A 22,263-nucleotide genomic window follows, 5' to 3' on the forward strand; every position below is an offset into this window, starting at 1 on the left:
CGGATCCACAGCCACCGGGAGGCCTTTTCTGCGGCCTCTAGGATGTTCTTGGTGGCTTTTCTCGACTGCAGTCCTCTAATGCCAAGGATTCTGAACACACGCTGTAGTGAGTGACCAGCAAAACATATATATATGCAGTATATATGCGTGTGTGTGTTATATTTCTAACTCTTCATTATACATTAGATATCTTGTTTTTTTTATTTATTTGCTATTCAAACACCTTGCGAGATGCCTTACTATTTACCGTATATTTTATATTGTGTATTTTTCTGTAGTTGTATTTGTATTAGACATGCACACTGACAGAGCCTTTGCAATTTTGTTGCGCTTTCAGCATGTATTGTTGTTGTACAATAACAAAACTTTTTATATTAATATGTGGTGTAAGAATATTTTCCTAAAGTAACTGGTAAACTTGAATAACAAATACTAGGGAAAATCCCCAAAAGTTAGTCATACAACTTTATTTTAAATGAAAACCTCAAAGGCTTATTTTTCTGTAAATAAGAGATAAGACATTATCAAATGTTATGTTTTGTTTTAAATGTTGTACTGTATTGATAATATCTACAGTCTGTAGAATATTGATACATATTGTGATTATAAATAGTTGTACATCTGTATCTTTAGCTAGGCTAGTGCAAATGTTCTCTTGTTTTGGTTTGTCTTATTTATGTCTATCTACATTGTATATTAGGTCAGGTGTTATTATTATTTGGCAAGGGTATGGTTGGATGAGGTATCTGTACTTAAACACTGTAAGAGCTGTACTAATTAAACCAGGGTTTCTTAACCTTTTTGACCTCGGGGCCTAACTTTTCCACTACTGAGGGGCCCGGGGCCCACTCAAATATTAAAACTGAATTATTATTCTCACTTTTGATTTTAAATCGTATTCAATAGATGTATCCAGCCTACTTGTAGTTTACAACTTTGTCAATTGATATCAAACCCTTTGTTAATTACAAAGATTTGTATTTATTTAACATAAACCTTGGGCTTAGGTCATGCTAATTACAAATATAATTATCAACCAAATATTCTGCATAAGAATAACTTGGTGTCACGGGGGTGCTGGAGCCTATCCCAGCTGCACTCGGGTGGAAGGCGGGCTACACCCTATGTTGTGCTAAAATAAATGAACTAAAGTAACAATGAATATGTTTCTTAACTAAACTGTCAATAAAATTAAAGTGCAAATGGAACAAAAACTTAACCACTTTAGCCATATTTTTTTCTGTCTGTTTGAGATTTTCATTACCGCCACAAGTGGTGGAAGAGTATATTACAACTGAGTGTCGCTGCTGCTCATAGGCACCACAGCTAAGAAACAGATATGTTTTTGCGGCCCAACAATTGCCCCTGGCCCTATGGTTAAGAAACACGGTATTAAACAATGTGCTTGTTATTATAGTATAAACACTGAATCATACAGAGAGACATTTCTCATATGTAGGTTACCCTATTAGCTACACATGAGTAGCAAAATATCTCTGAGCATGAAAGTAATTGGATTTACACCAAGCCATCCTACCAGACAGTGCCTCTGTATACTTTGGACCATTTCTTGTCTCTCCATACTCTTTGTCTCTCGCAGGTGATGAATGAGAAGACTTTGCAGGGTGAGCAGTGCTCTGGACGTCTCGAAGACTCTGGTCCTCCTCTCAGCTTTCTGGCAGTGAATTGCAGCCATCTGTGTTGCCAGAGCGTCGGACTGAGTGCGCAAGTAAACTTCTCTCTCCTTCCTGATCTCCTCCACTACCTGCAGGATGCATTCCCGTACTTAGAAAACATCAAATCACATTATCTAGACCAGTGTTTTTCAACCTTTTTTGAGCCAAGGCACATATTTTGCGTTTAAAAAATGCAGAGGCACACTACCAGCAGAAATGTATTAAAAACGAAACTCAGTTGACAGTAAAAAGTTGTGGCAATTGTTGGATATGACTTTAAACCATAACCAAGCATGCATCAATATAGTTATTGTCTCAAAGTAGGTGTACTGTCACCACCTGTCACATTACGCCGTGACTTATTTTGAGTTTTTTGCTGTTTTCCTGTGTGTAGTGTTTTAGTTCTTGTCTTGCGCTCCTATTTTGGTGGCTTTTTCTCTTTTTTTGGTATTTTCCTGTAGCAGTTTCATGTCTTCCTTTTGAGCGATATTTCCCGCATCTACTTTGTTTTAGCAATCAAGAATATTTCAGTTGTTTTTATCCTCCTTTGTGGGGACATTGTTGATTGTCATGTCATGTTCGGATGTAAATTGTTTTTGCTCCACAGTAAGTCTTTGCTGTTGTCCAGCATTCTGTTTTTGTTTACTTTGTAGCCAGTTCATTTTTAGTTTTGCTCTGCATAGCCTTCCCTAAGCTTTAATGCCTTTTCTTAGGGGCACTCACCTTTTGTTTATTTTTTGGTTTAAGCATTAGATACCTTTTTACCTGCACACTGCCTCCCGCTGTTTCCGACATCTACAAAGCAATTAGCTACCGGCTGCCACCTACTGATATGGAAGAGTATTACACGGTTACTCTGCCGAGCTCTAGACAGCACCAACCACTCAACAACAACACATCATTTTCAGACTGGTTTGCAAAAAATATTTTTAACCCAAATAACGTATTTTTGGACTATAATTCGCAGTTTTTTTCATAGTTTGGCCGGGGGTGCGACTTATACTTAGGAGCGACTTATGTGTGAAATTATTAACACATTACCGTAAAATATCAAATAATATTATTTAGCTCATTCACGTAAGAGACTAGACGTATAAGATTTCATCGGATTTAGCGATTATGAGTGACAGATTATTTGGTAAACGTATAGCATGTTCTATATGTTATAGTTATTTGAATGACTCTTACCATAATATGTTACGTTAACATACCAGGCACGTTCTCAGTTGGTTATTTATGCGTCATATAACATACACTTATTCAGCCTGTTGTTCACTATTCTTTATTTATTTTAAATTGCCTTTCAAATGTCTATTCTTGGTGTTGGCTTTTATCAAATAAATTTCCCCCCAAAAATGCGACTTATACTCCAGTGCGACTTATATATGTTTTTTCCCTTCTTTATTATGCATTTTTGGCCGGTGCGACTTATACTCCGGAGCGATTTATAGTTCGAAAAATACGGTAGGTGGAATTAGATAATCTCCCACGGCACACCAGACTGTATCTGTATCTGTATCAGTGGTTGAAAAACACTGATGTAGACAATAACTTAAATAGACCGATCCTACATACCTTGTCTTTGACAATGTCGTCTATCTCACTCGCCTTCTCAAACAGTTGCATCTGCTCTTTCAACTTTTTGTGGAAGTGAAATAGGTCAGGTGTGTCCTCTTTGGCTTTCCCTTTAAAATGTGGGTTCTTCTGCAATAAAAAGAACAGAATGTCCACTATGCAGTTTACAAATGAATGGAGGCATGCTGCTCGGGTGTGATTACACATAAATTCCACTTCTCATAACTGAGTCATATTGCAGTGGGGAAAAACAAGGGCAAAGACGACATAAAGTATCACAATCTAACCCACTGGGGCAAATTACACAGCAGCAAATACATGATGTTGGTGTGTTCACCATCTGCTGCTCTCTGTCTTTTCTCCAAGCTGAGACGGAGGTGTGGACTTTGGTTCTGGACACGGCGTGAGGCAGCATAAGGCAGCGGTCCATCACAGAAAGACGTTTCTGCAACTCCAGCGTAATTTTTAGCTGCTCGTTATCCGAGAGAGTCAACTGGGATGAACACAAATGTCTGAGAAGACAACGAGAGGACCAACATGAGCCGTATGACGAACTGGAGTCATTCCATACCATCGCCGCACTCACCCGAAGAAAGATCTGCAGTGAACCCTGAGCTCCCTCTGCTCCTGCAGCTCCTTCTCCATGGCTTTCTGAAGGCTATCTCTGGTAGAGCTGAGGGTGCGTAAGGCCGCCTTGCCTTCCTGATGCAGTCTCTCTTGGCCCTGCAGGAGTGTGCTCCCTCCTTGGCCTGCCTCAGGTTCTGCCTGCAGCAGGGAGCGCTGCATGCCTGGAGGCAGGAGAGGGAGCAGGGTCTGCGTCGCAGAGGGCAGAATGGCTTTGACCTCTGCCATGGAGCTCTGGATCACACGCATGGTCACCTGGACAACAGACAGAGGAAGTCCCAATATTTCAATGTATTTTCCATGGGGTCAAACATGTTTATATTGCTTGTACCTTGCGGATGTCCGCTGCAGCCTCCTCGTCGAGGTTATTGATGAGCTCAGCAAGTTCCAAGCTATGAGTTGTGAGAAGGTTTTGCCAACAGTGCAGGTGTTGGGCTACTTCTATGCTTCCATCCTGATTCTTTGACAGACCAGACAAGTCCTTCTGTTGCTGCATGTGGACCTGAAGCTGCAGAATGTAGGACCCCAAATGAGTCTTTGTCCGTTTAAATTGTGATCATTTTAGTTGATTTTGTAAAAACATATTTTTTTAACAGGAGTTGTATAGTGATGTGCATTTTACTGCTCTTTCAATTTGATTTCTTTGTTCACTGTATAATATTTTTACTGTTTTTAGGTAGACAATTTAAAGATATGTCCAGGGACAACAGACACAAAATAGCCTTTTGGCTAATTCTGGTACATTTACAGCAATGTTATTCAATTAAAATAAACCAATAAATCATCTATAAATATTCTACACTGGCTGATTGCACTCAAGATTAAACAAAAGCCAAAACCAGTGAAGTTGGCACATTGTGTAAATGTTAAATAAAAACAGAATACAATGATTTGCAAATCCTTTTCAATCTATATTCAATTGAATAGACTGCAAAGATAAGATACGTAACGTTCGAACTGGAGAACTTTTTTTATTTTGTTATATGGATTGGCTACTAGTGAAACTTGCCAAGGGACACGTAACCAAATATTAACAATGCTGTATGTATACTTTTGACCCAGCACATTTGCTCACATTTTCAGTAGACTCATAATAAATTCATAAAAGAACCAAACTTCATGAATGTTTTTTGTGACCAACAAGTATGTGCTCCAAACTTTTGACCACGACTGTATATACACAGTATATATATATGTATATATACATATATATATATATATATATACATATATATATACATATATACATATACATATACACATATATACACACATATATATATATATATATATATATATATATATATATATATATATATATATATATATATATATATATATATATATATATATATATATATATTTATTTATTTATTTATTTACTATATATTTATTTATTTATTTATTAGGGATGTCCGATAATATCGGACCGCCGATATTATCGGCCGATAAATGCTTTAAAAAGTAATATCGGAAATTATCGGTATCGATAATTTCCGATATTACTCCATTTTTAGTGTAATAATGCTCATTGTCATTTCTGTATTATTTTTTATTTTCGCTAACTGCTTATTTGCTATTACTTTTACCATCATATTTTTACATGTCGTATTTGCTGATGTTGCTCTGTTGTTGTTGTTGATGTTGTGTTTGCTGTTGTTGTTTTTGTCTCTCTGTCTAATCCCCCTCTTGTCCCCACAATCCCCCCCTCTGTCTTCCTTTTTTTCTCTTTCTATCCCCTCCTGCTCCGGCCCAGCTGCACCAAATGATAATATAAATACATTTAATAAAGTCAAAATACAAATAAGGCAACAAGAGAAGTATCCTACACTTCTCTTTTGTAAAGTAAATCTGAACAGCCGATATGGGCATCTACATCAACTATATGATTTGCCTGAGAAGCTGGGCAGGACATAAAAAAAAAAAGGAAATTATCGGTATCTGTTTCAAGATTATCGGTATCGGTTTCCAAAAGTAAAATTTGTGACTTTCTAAAACGCCGCTATGTACACGGACGCAGGAAGATGTACAGAGCGCCAATTAATCCTTGAAGGCGCTGCCTTTGCGTACTGGCCCAGTCACATAATATCTACGGCTTGACCCACGCACTAGCGAATGCAAGGCATACTTGATCAACAGCCATACAGGTCACACTGAGGGTGACCGTATAAAAAACCTTAACACTGTTACAAATATGCGCCACACTGTGAACCCACACCAAACAAGAATGACAAACACATTTCGGGAGAACATCCGCACCGTAACACAACATAAACACAACAGAACAAATACCCAGAACCCCTTGCAGATGCTTGTTTTCATTCAGAAAAATCTACCTCTCACACGTGATGACAAGGGGAAAAATAATTAGCCCACTCTTTGAGCTTCATCTGTTGCACAAATAGACTAATAGTCTGGACTGAGTGAAGCTGTTTTATTTATGTTTTGTGCCTTTTTTCCCCATGCACTTTAAAGGATGGCTGTGTTATCTACTAGTCTAGACTGAAGCAGTTTTTTATTTTTGTGCCTTTCTCGTTTTTATTTGCACATTTTTGTTACTCATACGAATACGTTAAGAATAGGGCAGATTGAGCCCAGTGTATAGTATACTCTGGACTGAAGCTGTGTGCCTTCATTGTTTTTGTAGCTGTTGTTTTGAGGCAATTTAAAAAAATAATGCACTTTCTGACTTAAGTAATAAATATGGCAGTGCCATGTTGGCACTTTTTTCCATAACCTGAGTTGATTTATTTTGGAAAACCTTGTTACATTGTTTAACGCAGGGGTCACCAACCTTTTTGAAACCAAGAGCTACTTCTTTGGTACTGATTAATCGAAGGGCTACCAGTTTGATACACACTTAAATAAATTGCCAGAAATAGCCAATTTGCTCAATTTACCTTTAACTCTATGTTATTATTAATAATTAATGATATTTATCTTTGTGGAAACACTGATCATCTTAATGATTTCTCACAATAAATATATTTAGAAACAGATAAATATCAATATGCAACACTTTATGTTTATATTTTATATCTAAGTGCACATTTTTCAAATTGAACATTTTCAAATGATCACTTCTAAGACATTGTGGTATCACAATATCCCATTTTAACTAGCTAGCCACTAACATTTTTGTACAAATCATGAATTACTTTGCACCATGTTTGTACAAATAATAACTCTTGTAAAATACAAAAGTCCACTCTCAAATTTTTAAATAAATCATGTCACACTTTGAACTGGACACCAGATCTGTTATCTGTTTCTTTGTCAGTTAATGAAGACCAAGTCTTTAAAATATTTTCTTGAATTTTCAAATTCTATTTGAGTTTTGTCTCTCTTAGAATTAAAAATGTCGAGCAAAGCGAGATCAGCTTGCTAATAAATAAATAAAATTTAAAAAATAGAGGCAGCTCACTGGTAAGTGCTGCTATTTGAGCTATATTTAGAACAGGCCAGCGGGCTACTCATCTGGTCCTTACGGGCTACCTGGTGCCCGCGGGCACCGCGTTGGTGACCCCTGGTTTAACGCATCCAGCGGACACACTTTGCATGCAGTCGGCTTTCGGCTCCCGGCCAAATTTTTTAAGCCCATTGCGGCCCCCCACTCAAAAAGGTGTTAAATATAGTACAGTTACAGCGGATATGTAAAATGACTATTAATGCTCCTAACCATGTCAGAGATGAGCTCCCTCCTCTTCTTGATTAATCCACATCGCATCGCTCTCCTCTCTTGGCCCAGAGCCTCATCCAGTCTCTGCCTCACAATCACTAGATCCTTCTGGGCCTTGTCCTGGAGCTGAGCCAGTTGTTCATCAGACACCGTGCTCCCTCTGGTGGGGAAGACACAGACATGTGATCAACTGAATGGCTTGCATGTTTTGTATTAGCTCGTTACACCGTAGGAGCAACAACATGGCAACCTTCTGACATGTGCAAACAAGCTGTTCAGATTGTAGGAGGTGCTGGAGAAGGTGTCAGAAATAAGACTGTTGAGGCTGTGCAGGCTGTGTAATAGGAACTTCCTCTGGGCGTAGCGCTCAGCTAGCATGTAGCGCCAGTTGGCCACGACCACATCCAGGATCTCCTCCAGCTGGTCCTGGACACAGACAAAAACATCACACCATGTGCTTGCATTTATTTGCTCACACAGGAAACAAAGAATGTAATGACATCATCACATGTATGCCATTGAGAGTCTCATGAGAATACAAGTAAGTACTCCCTGCTAATTTTAGCTGTACCTGCCCAAAAAAGGTAGGCATTAAAACCTACAATTCAACTTTATGAACACAAAAACACAAATTCAGAAACCACAAAGCGGCCACACGCTGATAATAGATAACATTATGCTGCCCTCTATTGCCTTTCAGGGTGAAACTGTAGTAAAAGCTTCTGTACTCACTAGGGGTGTAACGGTACCCAAAAATGTCGGTTCAGTACGTACCTCGGTTTATAGGTCACGGTTCGGTTCATTTTCGGTACAGTAAGAAAACAAAATATAAATTTGTGGGTTATTTATTTACCAAATTTGCAAAATCTTCCACCAAAAATATTTTTCTTAGTGGAATATTTGATGTGAAGTAATGGGAACCTTGGATAGGTCAATAATTCTTAATAACATTGATTTTGATTCAATATTATGTTTTGAGCAATGACAGTTTGAAAAAAAGAAAAAAACAGCTTTGTTTTATTAGTCAACATTGCAACTTTTTCTAAATTACATTTAACCTTTAAGCTTTTTTATTTCACTTTTGTTATGTTTTTGTTTATTTTAATAGATTTTTAGAATGTGCCGTGGGCCTTTAAAACATTAGCTGTGGGCCGCAAATGGCCTCCGGGGCACACTTTTGACACCCCTGCTATAGATAATAAAAAATTAAATATGATAAATCTATGGATAAAAAGCAGAGCCTGGCGACGCATGCGCGTTTATCATACCTCTCTCGCTCTCTCTGTCTCTGCCCCTCCCTCACCAATGCTGCTGCGCGCACAATGTTTTGTTTTTAACCCCTTCTTAAAGGCCTACTGAAATGAATTTTTTTTATTTAAACGGGGATAGCAGATCTATTCTATGTGTCATACTTGATCATTTCGCGATATTGCCATATTTTTGCTGAAAGGATTTAGTATAGAACAACGACGATAAAGATTGCAACTTTTGGTATCTGATAAAAAAAAGGCTTGCACCTACCGGAAGTAGCGTGACGTAGTCAGTTGAACATATACGCAAAGTTCCCTATTGTTTACAATGATGGCAGCATGAAGTGAGAGAGATTCGGACCGAGAAAGCGACAATTTCCCCATTAATTTGAGCGAGGATGAAAGATTTGTGGATGAGTAAAGTGCAAGTGAAGGACTAGTGGGGAGTTGAAGCTATTCAGATAGGGAAGATGCTGTGAGAGCCGGGGGTGACCTGATATTCAGCTGGGAATGACTACAACAGTAAATAAACACAAGACATATATATACTCTATTAGCCACAACACAACCAGGCTTATATTTAATATGCCACAAATTAATCCTGCATAAAAACACCTGCGTGTTTGTTATGCTAGCTCCTAGCTCCTCTGCTAGCTCCTAGCTCCATAGAACACGCCAATACAATTCAAACACCTGATCAACACACACAATCACTCAGCCCAAAAGACCGTTTACCTAACCCAAGGTTCATAAAGCTTATATATTTTTAAAAAGTTACGTACGTGACGCGCACATACGGTCAAGTTATCGAATGTTTAGCAGCCAAGGCTGCATACTCACGGTACCTGATATTCAGCTGGGAATGACTACAACAGTAAATAAACACAAGACATATATATACTCTATTAGCCACAACACAACCAGGCTTATATTTAATATGCCACAAATTAATCCTGCATAATAACACCTGCGTGTTTGTTATGCTAGCTCCTAGCTCCTCTGCTAGCTCCTAGCTCCATAGAACACGCCAATACAATTCAAACACCTGATCAACACACACAATCACTCAGCCCAAAAGACCGTTCACCTAACCCAAGGTTCATAAAGCTTATATATTTTTAAAAAGTTACGTACGTGATGCGCACGTACGGTACGGTACGTGTTATGCTAGCTCCTAGCTCCTCTGCTAGCTCCTAGCTCCATAGAACACGCCAATACAATTCAAACACATGATCAACACACACAATCACTCAGCCCAAAAGACCGTTCACCTAACCCAAGGTTCATAAAGCTTATATATTTTAAAAAAGTTACGTACATACGCAAAAAAAAGCCAAAGCTGCATACTCACAGTAGCACGTCTGCGTCTTTGTCATCCAAATCAAAGTAATCCTGGTAAGAGTCTGTGTTGTCCCAGTTCCCTACAGGCGTCTGTGTATCCAAATCAAAAGTCCTCCTGGTTAGAGTCTCTGTTATCCGAGTTCTTCCATCTTGACTGCATCTTTCGGGAATGTAAACAAAGAAGCGCCGGCTGTGTACTGTTGTGGCTGACTACGTTCGAAAAATACGTCCATTTCGCACCGACAACTTTCTTCTTTGCTTGCTTGGCTTCCTTCTCCATAATGCAATGAACATGATTGAAACAGATTCACAAACACAGATGTCCAGAATACTGTGGAATTATGAAATGAAAACAGAGCTTTTTCGTATCGGCTTCAATGTGGAAGGCATACCCGTGTTCGCCGGGCTACGTCACACGCATACGTCATCCTCAGAGGCGTTTCGAACCGGAAGTTTAGCGGCAAATTTAAAATGTCACTTTATAAGTTAACCCGGCCGTATTGGCATGTGTTATAATGTTAAGATTTCATCATTGATATATAAACTATCAGACTGCGTGGTCGGTAGTAGTGGGTTTCAGTAGGCCTTTAACCCTGAACGTACATTGAAAATACAGGCAACACTAACTCAAAAGTGTTGAGGCATTTAAGAAACACATACATACACGTACCGTTACATACGGTACGTGTACGTATACTCTGATGATTAACTTGTGTGATGACTGTGTCATCCTGATAGTATATATTTGTACCATGAATTGATTAACGTGGACCCCGACTTAAACAAGTTGAAAAACGTATTGGGGTGTTACCATTTAGTGGTCAATTGTACGGAATATGTACTGTACTGTGCAATCTACTAATAAAAGTTTCAATCAATCAATCAATCAAACCGATACTAACAATCCCGGTTCCAATTGGACCCTCGATTTACAAACCCCCAATCGTACGAAGTTTTGGAATTACGAACAACACACCGACAAAAACTATGCTTTGTTGTACGAGACTCGTCTCAGTGTACGAATGTTTTACCCACTTGCAACTGTTATGTAAAGAAAAGGGGTAGGATTAAATAAGCTCTGCTTCTTCCTACTCCTTTTCGAACATGTTGAAAAGAGAAACTGGAAATTGTGATGTGTCATGTTGTATGCTTGCATGTTCGAAATAAACTCAAACTCAAACATACAAACATTCAAACTCATTGTGTGCTTAGCAGCGTAGCCATTTTGTGCCCGGCAGCACATCAATTGTGGGCGGGCTTATCGATCTGCGGTGCTCATCCAGTCAGCAGAGCAGTGCCGTGTTTAGCTACTATGCTCAATGCTACTTTGTGTCCTTTTTAAGTGTTTATTTTTTTTTGCCTTTATACTTTTTTCTAGTTTAGCTAGCACAATATAAGTCCAAAGACAGCAATTGACAAGCGATGTTTGGTTTGAAACATTCAGGAAGTATCCACAGCGTTGTCGACATTGCCTTCTCCCTTAATACCCTCCCTCCAGCCCTTCGCTAAGAGGATTATCCGACAAGGTAAGGTGGAGTTTATGTTTTGTTTTTCTAATCATTGAAGCGACCTGGGATTTGTAAAGTTAAGGATTTTTTTTATTTCAAACTGTGAGTGCACCACAGGGCTAGTGACAGGAGAACAGTTCGGATTGTTGTTGTTTTGGCTTCGTTATTAAATAGAAAGTTGATCAATTAACCCCATTGTTATGTTTGTTTGATATACAGTACTGTATGGCACTTTTTTGTAGAGTGTTTAAAGTGTACAAAGTTTTACTAAAATATGGACTTTTGTCATGGCGGGAACCCATTATTCATATTTACATTGTTTCTTTAGTGAAATTTGCTTCAAAATACAAACTTTTCTATTTACAAACACTGTTCAAGAACCAATTACGTTTGTATGTTAGTTTTTCATTTCAAGTCTTTCACTAATTTATGGTGTCTTTTTCATCCAAAACTAGCCCTTCACTAAAAAACAGCCCACTTGAGCTACTAAATGTACAAAACCCAAAACCATTGAAGTTGGCACGTCGTGTAAATGGTAAATAAAAAAAGCCATTTTGACAACAAATGCGTGGGCGAATTGTCCAACAGTTTAAGAACAACATTTCTCAACCAGCTATTGCACGGCATTTAGGGATTTCACCATCTACGGTACGTAATATCATCAAAAGGTTCAGAGATTCTGGAGAAATCACTGCACGTAAGCGGCAAGGCCGAAAACCAACATTGAATGCTCGTGACCTTTGATCCCTCAGGTGGTACTGCATCAAAAAGCGACATCTGTGTGTAAAGGATATCACCACTTGGGCTCAGGAACACTTCTGAAAACCACTGTCAGTAACTACAGTTTGTCGCTAAGTGCAAGTTAAAACTCTACTATGCAAAGCCAAAGCCATTTATCAACAACACCCAGAAACTCTTCGCTGGGCCCGAGCACATCTAAGATGGACTCATGCAAAGTGGAAAGGTGTTCTGTGGTCTGACAAGTGCACATTTCAAATTGTTTTTGGAAACTGTGGACGGTGTGTCCTCCAGACCAAAGACCAAAGAGGAAAATAACCTCTGTTATAGGCGCAAAGTGTAAAAGCCAGCATGTGTGATGGTATGGGGGTGTATTAGTGCCCAAGACATGGGTAACTTACACATCTGTGAAGGCACCATTAAAAGGTACACACAGGTTTTGGAGCAACATATGTTGCCATCCAAGCAACGTTATCCTGGACGCCCCTGCTTATTTCAGCCAGACAATGCCAAGCCACATTCTGCACGTGTTACAACAGCGTGGCTTTGTAGTAAAAGCGTGGTCTGCCTGTAGTCCAGACCTGTCTCCCATTGAAAATGTGTGGCGCATCATGAAGCATCAAATACCACAACGTATACTGTTGAACAACTTAAGCTGTACATCAAGCAAGAATGGGAAATAATTCCACCTGAAGAGCTTCAAAAATGTGTCTCCTCAGTTCCCAAACGTTTACTGAGTGTTGTTAAAAGGAAAGGCCATGTAACACAGTGGTAAAAATGCCCCTGTGACAACATTTTTGCCATTTTTTGCTGCCATTAAATTCTAAGTTAATGATTATTTGCAAAATAAAATTAAGTTTCTCAGTTCGAACATTAAATATCTTGTCTTTGCAGTCTATTCAATTGAATTTAAGTTGAAAAGGATTTGCAAATAATTGTATTCTGTTTTAATTTACCATTTACACTACGTGACAACTTCACTGGTTTTGTAAATGATTCATGTGCAGGTGACTGACTTCATTGGTTCCTCACCTGACACTGGAAGTAACTGTGCTGAAGACTTTTGGCTGTGTCTGTTTCCAACTCGCCCATTTTCGTGGCCTCCTCCAGCTCCTCAGAGAAGATCTTATGAAGCTCCACGCGACGCCATTCGATGATCTGCCTCTGGACCTTCGCGGAGGCTTCTTCGTGGCGAACTAACAGGATGCGCTGCAGGTGAGCCTGGTTCAGCTTGTGCAGTTTCTCCAGCAGGACACTACACTGGAGGAGCTCCTAAGGGAGTCAACATGGAATACTTTAACTGCTGATGCTGTGCAAAACTACAAGTCACCAGCCCAAAAAGTGACTAATCATCTACTGCTAACGATGGATTCTGATGCGTCATCTATGTTGCTGCTTCTTGATCTTAGCGCCGCTTTCGATACCGTCGATCATAATATTTTATTAGAGCGTATCAAAACACGTGTTGGTATGTCAGACTTAACATTGTCGTGGTTTAACTCTTATCTTACTGACAGGATGCAGTGCGTCTCCCATAACAATGTGACCTCGGACTATGTCAAGGTAACGTGCGGAGTCCCCCAGGGTTCGGTTCTTGGCCCTGCACTCTTTAGTATTTACATGCTGCCGCTAGGTGACATCATACGCAAATACGGTGTTAGCTTTCACTGTTATGCTGATGACACCCAACTCTACATGCCCCTAAAGCTGACCAACACGCCAGATTGTAGTCAGCTGGAGGCGTGTCTTAATGAAATTAAACAATGGATGTCCGCTAACTTTTTGCAACTCAACGCTAAGAAACGGAAATGCTGATTATCGGTCCTGCTAGACACCGACACCTATTTAATAATACCACCTTAACATTTGACAACCAAACAATTAAACAAGGCGACTCGGTAAAGAATTTGGGTATTATCTTCGACCCAACTCTCTCGTTTGAGTCACACATTAAGAGTGTTACTAAAACGGCCTTCTTTCATCTCCGCAATATCGCTAAAATTCGGTCCATCTTGTCCACAAGCGACGCTGAGATCATTATTCATGCATTCGTTACGTCTCGTCTCGATTACTGTAACGTATTATTTTCGGGTCTCCCTATGTCTAGCATTAAAAGATTACAGTTGGTACAAAATGCGGCTGCTAGACTTTTGACAAAAACAAGAAAGTTTGATCATATTACGCCTATACTGGCTCACCTGCACTGGCTTCCTGTGCACTTAAGATGCGACTTTAAGGTTTTACTACTTACGTATAAAATACTACACGGTCAAGCTCCTGCCTATCTTGCCGATTGTATTGTACCATATGTCCCGGCAAGAAATCTGCGTTCAAAGAACTCCGGTTTATTAGTGATTCCCAGAGCCAAAAAAAAGTCTGCGGGCTATAGAGCGTTTTCTGTTCGGGCTCCAGTACTATGGAATGCCCTCCCGGTAAAAGTTAGAGATGCTACCTCAGTAGAAGCATTTACCGTAATTTCCGGACTATAAGCCGCTACTTTTTCCCCTCGTTCTGGTCCCTGCGGCTTATACAACGGTGCGGCTTATTTACGGCCTGTTCTTCTCCGACACCGACGAAGAGGATTTCGGTGGTTTTAGTACGCAGGAGGAAGACGATGACACAATGATTAAAGACTGACTTTTCATATACTGGTAGGCTGGTTATTTTGATAACGTACAGGCGAGCACTTTGTATTACTTTGCACCGTTGTATTATTTGTACTCTGCACGAATGCTGTTCGCCATGTCAAAGATGTGAAAGTTTGATTGAATGATTGAAAGATTTATTGTTAATAAATGGGACGCTTTGCGTTCCCAAACAGTCATCTCTGTCCCGACAATCCCCTCCGTGGTAGCAGGAACCCCTATATACTACGATAATTACACATCAAAACCCTGCGGCTTATAGTCGGGTGCGGCTTATATATGGAGCAATCTGTATTTTCCCCTAAATTTAGCTGGTGCGGCTTATAGTCAGGTGCGGCTTATAGTCCGGAAATTACGGTAAGTCCCATCTTAAAACTCATTTGTATACTCTAGCCTTTAAATAGACCCCCTTTTTAGACCAGTTGATCTGCCGTTTCTTTTCTTTTCTCCTCTGCTCCCCTCTTCCTTGGAGGGGGGGTTGCACAGGTCCGGTGGCCATGGATGAAGTGCTTGCTGTCCAGAGTCGGGACCCCGGGTGGACCGCTAGCCTGTGCATCGGTTGGGGACATCTCTGAGCTGCTGACCCGAGCGGGACGGTTTCCTGCTGGCCCCACTATGGACTGGACTCTCGCTGATGTGTTGGATCCACTGTGGACTGGACTTTTACAATATTATGTCAGACCCACTCGACATCCATTGCTTTCGGTCTCCCCTAGAGGGGGGGGGGGGTACCCACATATGCGGTCCTCTCCAAGGTTTCTCATAGTCATTCACATCGACGTCCCACTGGGGTGAGTTTTCCTTGCCCGTATGTGGGCTCTGTACCGAGGATGTCGTTGTGGCTTGTGCAGCCCTTTGAGACACTTGTGATTTAGGGCTATATAAATAAACATTGATTGATTGATTGAAAAAGCACTATTGCAATATTTTAACAAATTAAGAACCTAGGCTTGTTAAACTATTACGTGACCTTACACTTTATAGCCAAGTATCAAATAATCCATGAATGAGTTGCAATATTTCACATGACTTGTCTACTCACATATACAGTACATACAAAACTTCATGAATCAGACTATGGACATATCTACATATTATATTAGGACAACCTGTTGATCAGCATGATGACACAGCAGCTCAGCCTGGGCCTTCTCTGCAGCTTGCCTGCGATGCTCCGCTTCCATCTCCTCCCTGGTCTCCAGGTTACACTGGCCCGCAAGCACAGCCATGCGGGCCCCTCGCTCCTCCTTCAGCCGACCCTCCATGCCGAGCAGCTGCCCGTGCAGCACGCTGAGAAGTCTCTGCTGGGCCTGGACGCTGACCAGGCCGTGGGCCCGCAGGCCCCCCAACAGGATAGACAGCACGTCCTTGTAGATTTGAATCCTCGTGGCCTCCAAATTGTTGGTTGCGTGCAGCAGGGTGGACATTTCGATGCTAACAGGGACAATACGACAATACAATTTGGATTTGTTAGATGAGACTCTTTATAAATATCCCGGTTAAAATGTCACCATTTCCTAAAGTATATAATTGAAAGGCACAAGATAAAAATACAACTGCAGGGTTTCCCGCAGCGCTTTGTTGTTAAGGCAGCCGCCTTAACAACAAAGAGCCACTGCCTAAACTAAAATTTTTTTTTAGTTTTTTTCTTTTATTTTTTTCCTGTCCAGCTTCTCAGGCAAATCATATACCGTAATTTTCGGACTATAAGTCACAGTTTTTTTCATAGTTTGGCCGGGGGTGCGACTTATACTCAGGAGCGACTTATGTGTGAAATTATTTATTTTTATTTTTTTTTGTCCTGTCCAGCTTCTCAGGCAAATCATATAGTTGATGTAGATGCCCATATCGGCTGTTCAGATTTACTTTACAAAAGAGAAGTGTAGGATACTTCTCTTGTTGCCTTATTTGTATTTGACTTTATTAAATGTATTTATATTATCATTTGGTGCAGCAGGGCCGGAGCAGGAGGGGATAGAAAGAGAAAAAAAGGAAGACAGAGGGGGGAATTGTGGGGACAAGAGGGGGATTAGACAGAGAGACAAAAACAACAATGTGTGAAATTATTAACACATTACCTATTTAGCTCATTCACGTAAGAGACTAGACGTATAAGATTTCATCGGATTTAGCGATTAGGAGTGACAGGCAGCTACAACCCTAAACTAACACCCCCCCCGGATTGCTAATAATCAAATGTAAACAATCAAATGCAGATACTTCTTCTTATGCCTTCTGATCTCTCTCTCTCTCTCTACGTCCACTACTTGCTGTCCATATCCTACCCCCCCCCCTCCACACCCCTGATTGTAAATAATGTAAATAATTCAATGTGATTATCTTGTGTGATGACTGTATTATGATGATAGTATATATCTGATAGTATATATCTGTATCATGAATCAATTTAAGTGGACCCCGACTTAAACAAGTTGAAAAACTTATTCGGGTGTCACCATTTAGTGGTCAATTGTACGGAATATGTACTTCACTGTGCAACCTACTAATAAAAGTCTCAATCAGATTGTTTGGTAAACGTATAGCATGTTCTATAGGTTATAGTTATTTGAATGACTCTTACCATAATATGTTACTTTAACATACCAGGCACGTTCTCAGTTGGTTATTTATGCCTCATATAACGTACACTTATTCAGCCTGTTGTTCACTATTCTTTATTTATTTTAAATTGCCTTTCAAATGTCTATTCTTGGTGTTGGGTTTTATCAAATACATTTCCCCAAAAAATGCAACTTATACTCCAGTGCGACTTATATATGTTTTTTTCCTTCTTTATTATGCATTTTCGGCCGGTGCGACTTATACTCCGGAGCGACTTATACTTCGAAAAATACGGTAGTTGATGTAGATGCCCATATTGGCTGTTCAGATTTACTTTACAAAAGAGAAGTGTAGGATACTTCTCATGTTGCCTTATTTCTATTTGACTTTATTAAATGTATTTATATTATCATTTGGTGCTAAACTAAAGTCCCTGTCTGTCTGAGAGAAAGACAAGCATTATTGACCTACAGTTAACAACTAAGTTATTTATCTTTACCTTTTACTGTGTTGAAGCAGCAAAAAAGGACATTATGTTAAATGAAGAGTTTCTGTCTCTGATAGTTGATATAATAATGTAACTGCATCATAAAGCCTACATGAACTCCATGGTGTTCAGGGATGAATAGTCTCTCCTATTGCTATTGTACTATTTTTTCAGCTATAGTTACATTAATCATTAGTAATGTAGCAGCCTAGTTTTGAATGGCAGGGTCCCTGCTATCACATGTTGATAAAAATATAACATTAACATAATAAAAATCAACTACAGGCTTCCCAAATGCTGTAATAAATTAAGCATGACGAGTTGAGCATATGTCAGCATTTGGCCCCACTTTTAACTCTTTTTTTCAAACACTTATTGCAAACGCTTATTTACATTAAGTCATTAATTTGACTTACCGGTAGTCATTATTTTGTCTTAGTAAGTCAATATTTACTAAGACAAAATAATGACATACTTTAGTATGTCAGGTAATTAGGACTGTTTTGTGTTTTGTTTTTACTTTACGGAAAACATATTGAGATATATATTGTATATTGCCATTCAGCATACGGAGCGGAAGACACAACCAAAAACTGTAGGCTTCTTCACGCGACTACTTCACCACAGTCTGTAGTCCATTGCCCCCCCCAGGCAGCGATGAGATGAAGACGTGATGGTGGCGACAGGCCAAAATACACTGTTCCATACACCCACCCAGCCTCTTCATTCATCACCCCAAGCACTGTTTGTAAGTTTTACAATATAACTAAAACAATGTATACTTACTAAAGTGTCCCATGTGTGATGTCTGTAGGAGTGTTTTCGTGCATATTTGTACATGCAATGGTAATGTAATCAAGCTAGCGTCTGTAGTATTAGCTAATATGCTAACACGTTTACAAATCCCTGTGCTCACAGTAAGAATTTACAATGGCATTATTTTTGTATCGTTTTAGATTCGTAAATCAACCAAAACGTCACCGTGGAATTTTGTAGTCTGTTTGGCTGATTGGAGCGCCAGCTTCCGCAGCTAGTGGGTCCATGACGATGACTTCTGTTTTGTTTGATCAGCAGTTTTACTGTCGTGTTACAGACAACGCTTGGAAACAAATAAGGTATGTAAATAAACATTCACAAAATATTTTGTACTGGTACATATCTGCGGGTTATGGTCCAGTGCGGCAAACACATGTAAAAAATTTTATTTCTTCTACAATTTTATGGGAGCGCCTTCAAAACCAGTGAGCTCTTTAGCCCAGAAGTTATGGTATGCGTCTTTTGATGTGGTTGAATATTGGAAGCAGCTTACTTTTCCAAAGCCTGGTTCATGTTCTGGGGATCTTCCAGCACCATAATGTCTACAGTTTTGTCTTCAAAAGTTGCCTCGTCTTTAGCAGCCTCATTCATGTTGCAGTCTGCATACTCTGGATCTGGATAGCCCTGCTTTTTCTGGCAGGAGGGGAACAAATCCAAAATATTGTGAATAAAAAAACTAGCAAAATTAAATAAAACTGGAGTAAACCATCAACCATTACAGTTGTTGGTAAAATATTTGTTTATTTTCTGTATTCATATCATGTTCATTGTACACGTAGTATTACCTTTTGCTGGAGAAGACTCAGTCTGGTTCTGGCACCTAACAGGTTCACGGCCAGAAAGCCAAGCAACAGTATCACCAAAGTAACAAGGAACCCACCAACATATCCAGCAAAGTGCACGCCATGATTTGGATGAATCTAAAAATAAATATTATTAATAACACTGCAAGCAATTTTAGAATATATACAGTATTCACAACATTGTGCAGTAAAACTTACCTTATCCGTGGAATTGACCCTCAATGTTAGATGAGCTGTCAATGGACCATACATGCGGATGTCATTCTGTGGGAAATGGCAGAAATAGGTTTTGTTTTTTTACGAAACATGCAAAATAAAGACAGCTTGAATAATTCAAACAAAACATATTGAACAAAAGAAACTACCTGTGACAAGTTAGAGAAGGTGAGGAAAGCAGGAAGGTTCAGAGCTTCATTTTTATGGCTCCTTATTTTAGCAGTATAATTGACAATAATTTGGGATCCCGCTAAAAGGTTCAAACGATTTGATTTAATATTACTGAACACAGAAATATCTCAAATTTGACAAATTAAAAAAAACAACTGACATACCAGCAAGAGAATCAATGGCAAACATTTGGTATCCTCTTTCCACAACTCTGCCGTCTGTTCTGAGAGGCACTATTCCAAATATGGAGTCCCGAATGGCCACCTGAGACAAGTTGGTGCCACCCACTGGACTCAGATTGTGGATCAGAAGGGAGAACGTCAACTGTGGAGGGTCAGCGTCAGCCAGTACCTGGAGGTCAAATTACTGATAGTGAGTGCAAAGCATATTGGTGCATTTAAAGGTGAAAAAGTATTTTTTTTTTTTTTTTAATTGATGAGCCTGTTAACGTTTACCAAATGTGAGAAAAATCTCTCTCACTTGTTTGCTCCACTTTTGGGACTAGAGGCGCCCTTGAGGACGCTTTTAAGTTTTGGGTTTTCAGGACATAATTAACAGAAAACCTCTGATTTAATGGATATGATACTCTCCCTCTGTTAGATGAAGATTGTATACACCCACCACTTTAAGGAGATCATTGTCAAAAAGCAGGCTTTGCTGCACATCTTAAAATAAAGTTTTATAAGTGCACAACAGCTCATCTTAGGACTTTGCAGGGGACAGGTGTGGATTAACACAGCTCATTAGCATTAAAGCTACACACACACACACACACACACACACACACACACACACACACACACACACACACACACACACACTAAGGTCTACTAAAGGTAGGGCTGGACAATTAATCACATTTTTATTTTTATTTCGATTATGGCTTCTCACGATTATGACAATCTAATAATAGCAAAAAAAAAGATTAATGAGCTGCGCAACGTGCATGCAAATTCCAGAGCTTGTGACGGTGAAACAGATTAAGAGCGAATGAGTGAAAAAAGAGCACTTCTATGAGGGGATCTCACCATGTTTGCTACTTTTTATTTGACACAGCCCTAGTATTCCTAATCAATAATCACTCAACTCAGCCAAAAAAGTCAGCCATGTGATTTCTGCGTTTACGTAACCGCGGAAGGAGTCACATAATTGACTAATAAAACAAAATCCGCTGATAAACGCAAAATGATGTCAGGGAAATTGACATAAAATGTAAGTGAAATGTTGTCATTGTGAGGAGAAGGAACATGTCTTTGGGAATATAATGTGTCCGCTGGGGTTCATTTATCCCCATACTTGCCAACCCTCCCGTTTTTAGCGGGAGACTCCCGGTATTCAGCGCCTCTCCCGATAACCTCCCGGCAGAAATTTTCTCCCGACAAACTCCCGGTATTCAGCCGGAGCTGGAGGCCACGCCCCCCCAGCTCAATGCGGACCTGAGTGGGGACAGCGGCGACAGTCTGTTTTCACGTCCGCTTTCCCACCATTTTTACAGCGTGCCTGCCCAATCATGTTATAACTGTAGAATGATCGAGGGAGAGTTCTTGGTTTCTTATGTGGGTTTATTGTTAGGCAGTTTCATTAACGTCCTCCCAGCGCGGTAACAACACACAACAACAGCAGTCACGTTTAGTCTACCGTAAAGCAGTTTGTCTGCCGTAAACAGCAATGTTGTGACACTCTTAAACAGGACAATACTGCCATCTACTGGATAGCCTCCAGAACACTGAAATTCAAATATTTATTTTATTTATATACATAATAAAATAAATATATATATATATATATATATATATATATATATATATATATATATATATATATATATAGCTAGAATTCACTGAAAGTCAAGTATTTCATACATATGTATGTATATATATATATATATATATGAAATACTTGAGTTGGTGAATTCTAGCTGTAAATATACTCTCCTCTTAACAACGCCCCCCCTCCGACCACGCCTCCCCCACCTCCCGATATCGGAGGTCTCAAGGTTGGCAAGTATGTTTATCCCCGACACACTCCGTCCTGAAGTAAACACTGTCTAGATGGCCACAGTGACTAAACTAGGAAGCTAAAGCTAACAAGAACAATCCATACACCCACAACACATCTCATCTGTGTGTGTTGTTGTGAACGACATCATCCATATTACATTAATGTACAAAG

General features: G+C 39.6%; 1 protein-coding gene across 1 annotated transcript in view; it reads right to left on the bottom strand.

Annotated features, from left to right (window-relative positions):
- LOC133648375 (limbin-like) overlaps positions 1-22,263 on the bottom strand; it is a 33,209-nt gene that overhangs the window by 4,322 nt on the left and 6,624 nt on the right. Inside the window, exons 5-18 of the mRNA XM_062044404.1 lie at positions 20,256-20,442; positions 20,070-20,170; positions 19,903-19,968; positions 19,687-19,821; positions 19,395-19,534; positions 16,146-16,470; positions 13,424-13,663; positions 7,805-7,980; positions 7,555-7,714; positions 4,207-4,383; positions 3,838-4,130; positions 3,589-3,763; positions 3,252-3,380; positions 1,538-1,765 (exon numbers count right to left, since the gene is read on the bottom strand). Of these exons, the coding sequence (XP_061900388.1) occupies positions 1,538-1,765; positions 3,252-3,380; positions 3,589-3,763; positions 3,838-4,130; positions 4,207-4,383; positions 7,555-7,714; positions 7,805-7,980; positions 13,424-13,663; positions 16,146-16,470; positions 19,395-19,534; positions 19,687-19,821; positions 19,903-19,968; positions 20,070-20,170; positions 20,256-20,442 (2,532 nt within the window). The remainder of the gene's footprint in view (positions 1-1,537; positions 1,766-3,251; positions 3,381-3,588; positions 3,764-3,837; positions 4,131-4,206; positions 4,384-7,554; positions 7,715-7,804; positions 7,981-13,423; positions 13,664-16,145; positions 16,471-19,394; positions 19,535-19,686; positions 19,822-19,902; positions 19,969-20,069; positions 20,171-20,255; positions 20,443-22,263) is intronic.

Source organism: Entelurus aequoreus, linkage group LG01, assembly GCF_033978785.1.
Source record: "Entelurus aequoreus isolate RoL-2023_Sb linkage group LG01, RoL_Eaeq_v1.1, whole genome shotgun sequence".
Classification (NCBI taxonomy): domain Eukaryota; kingdom Metazoa; phylum Chordata; class Actinopteri; order Syngnathiformes; family Syngnathidae; genus Entelurus; species Entelurus aequoreus.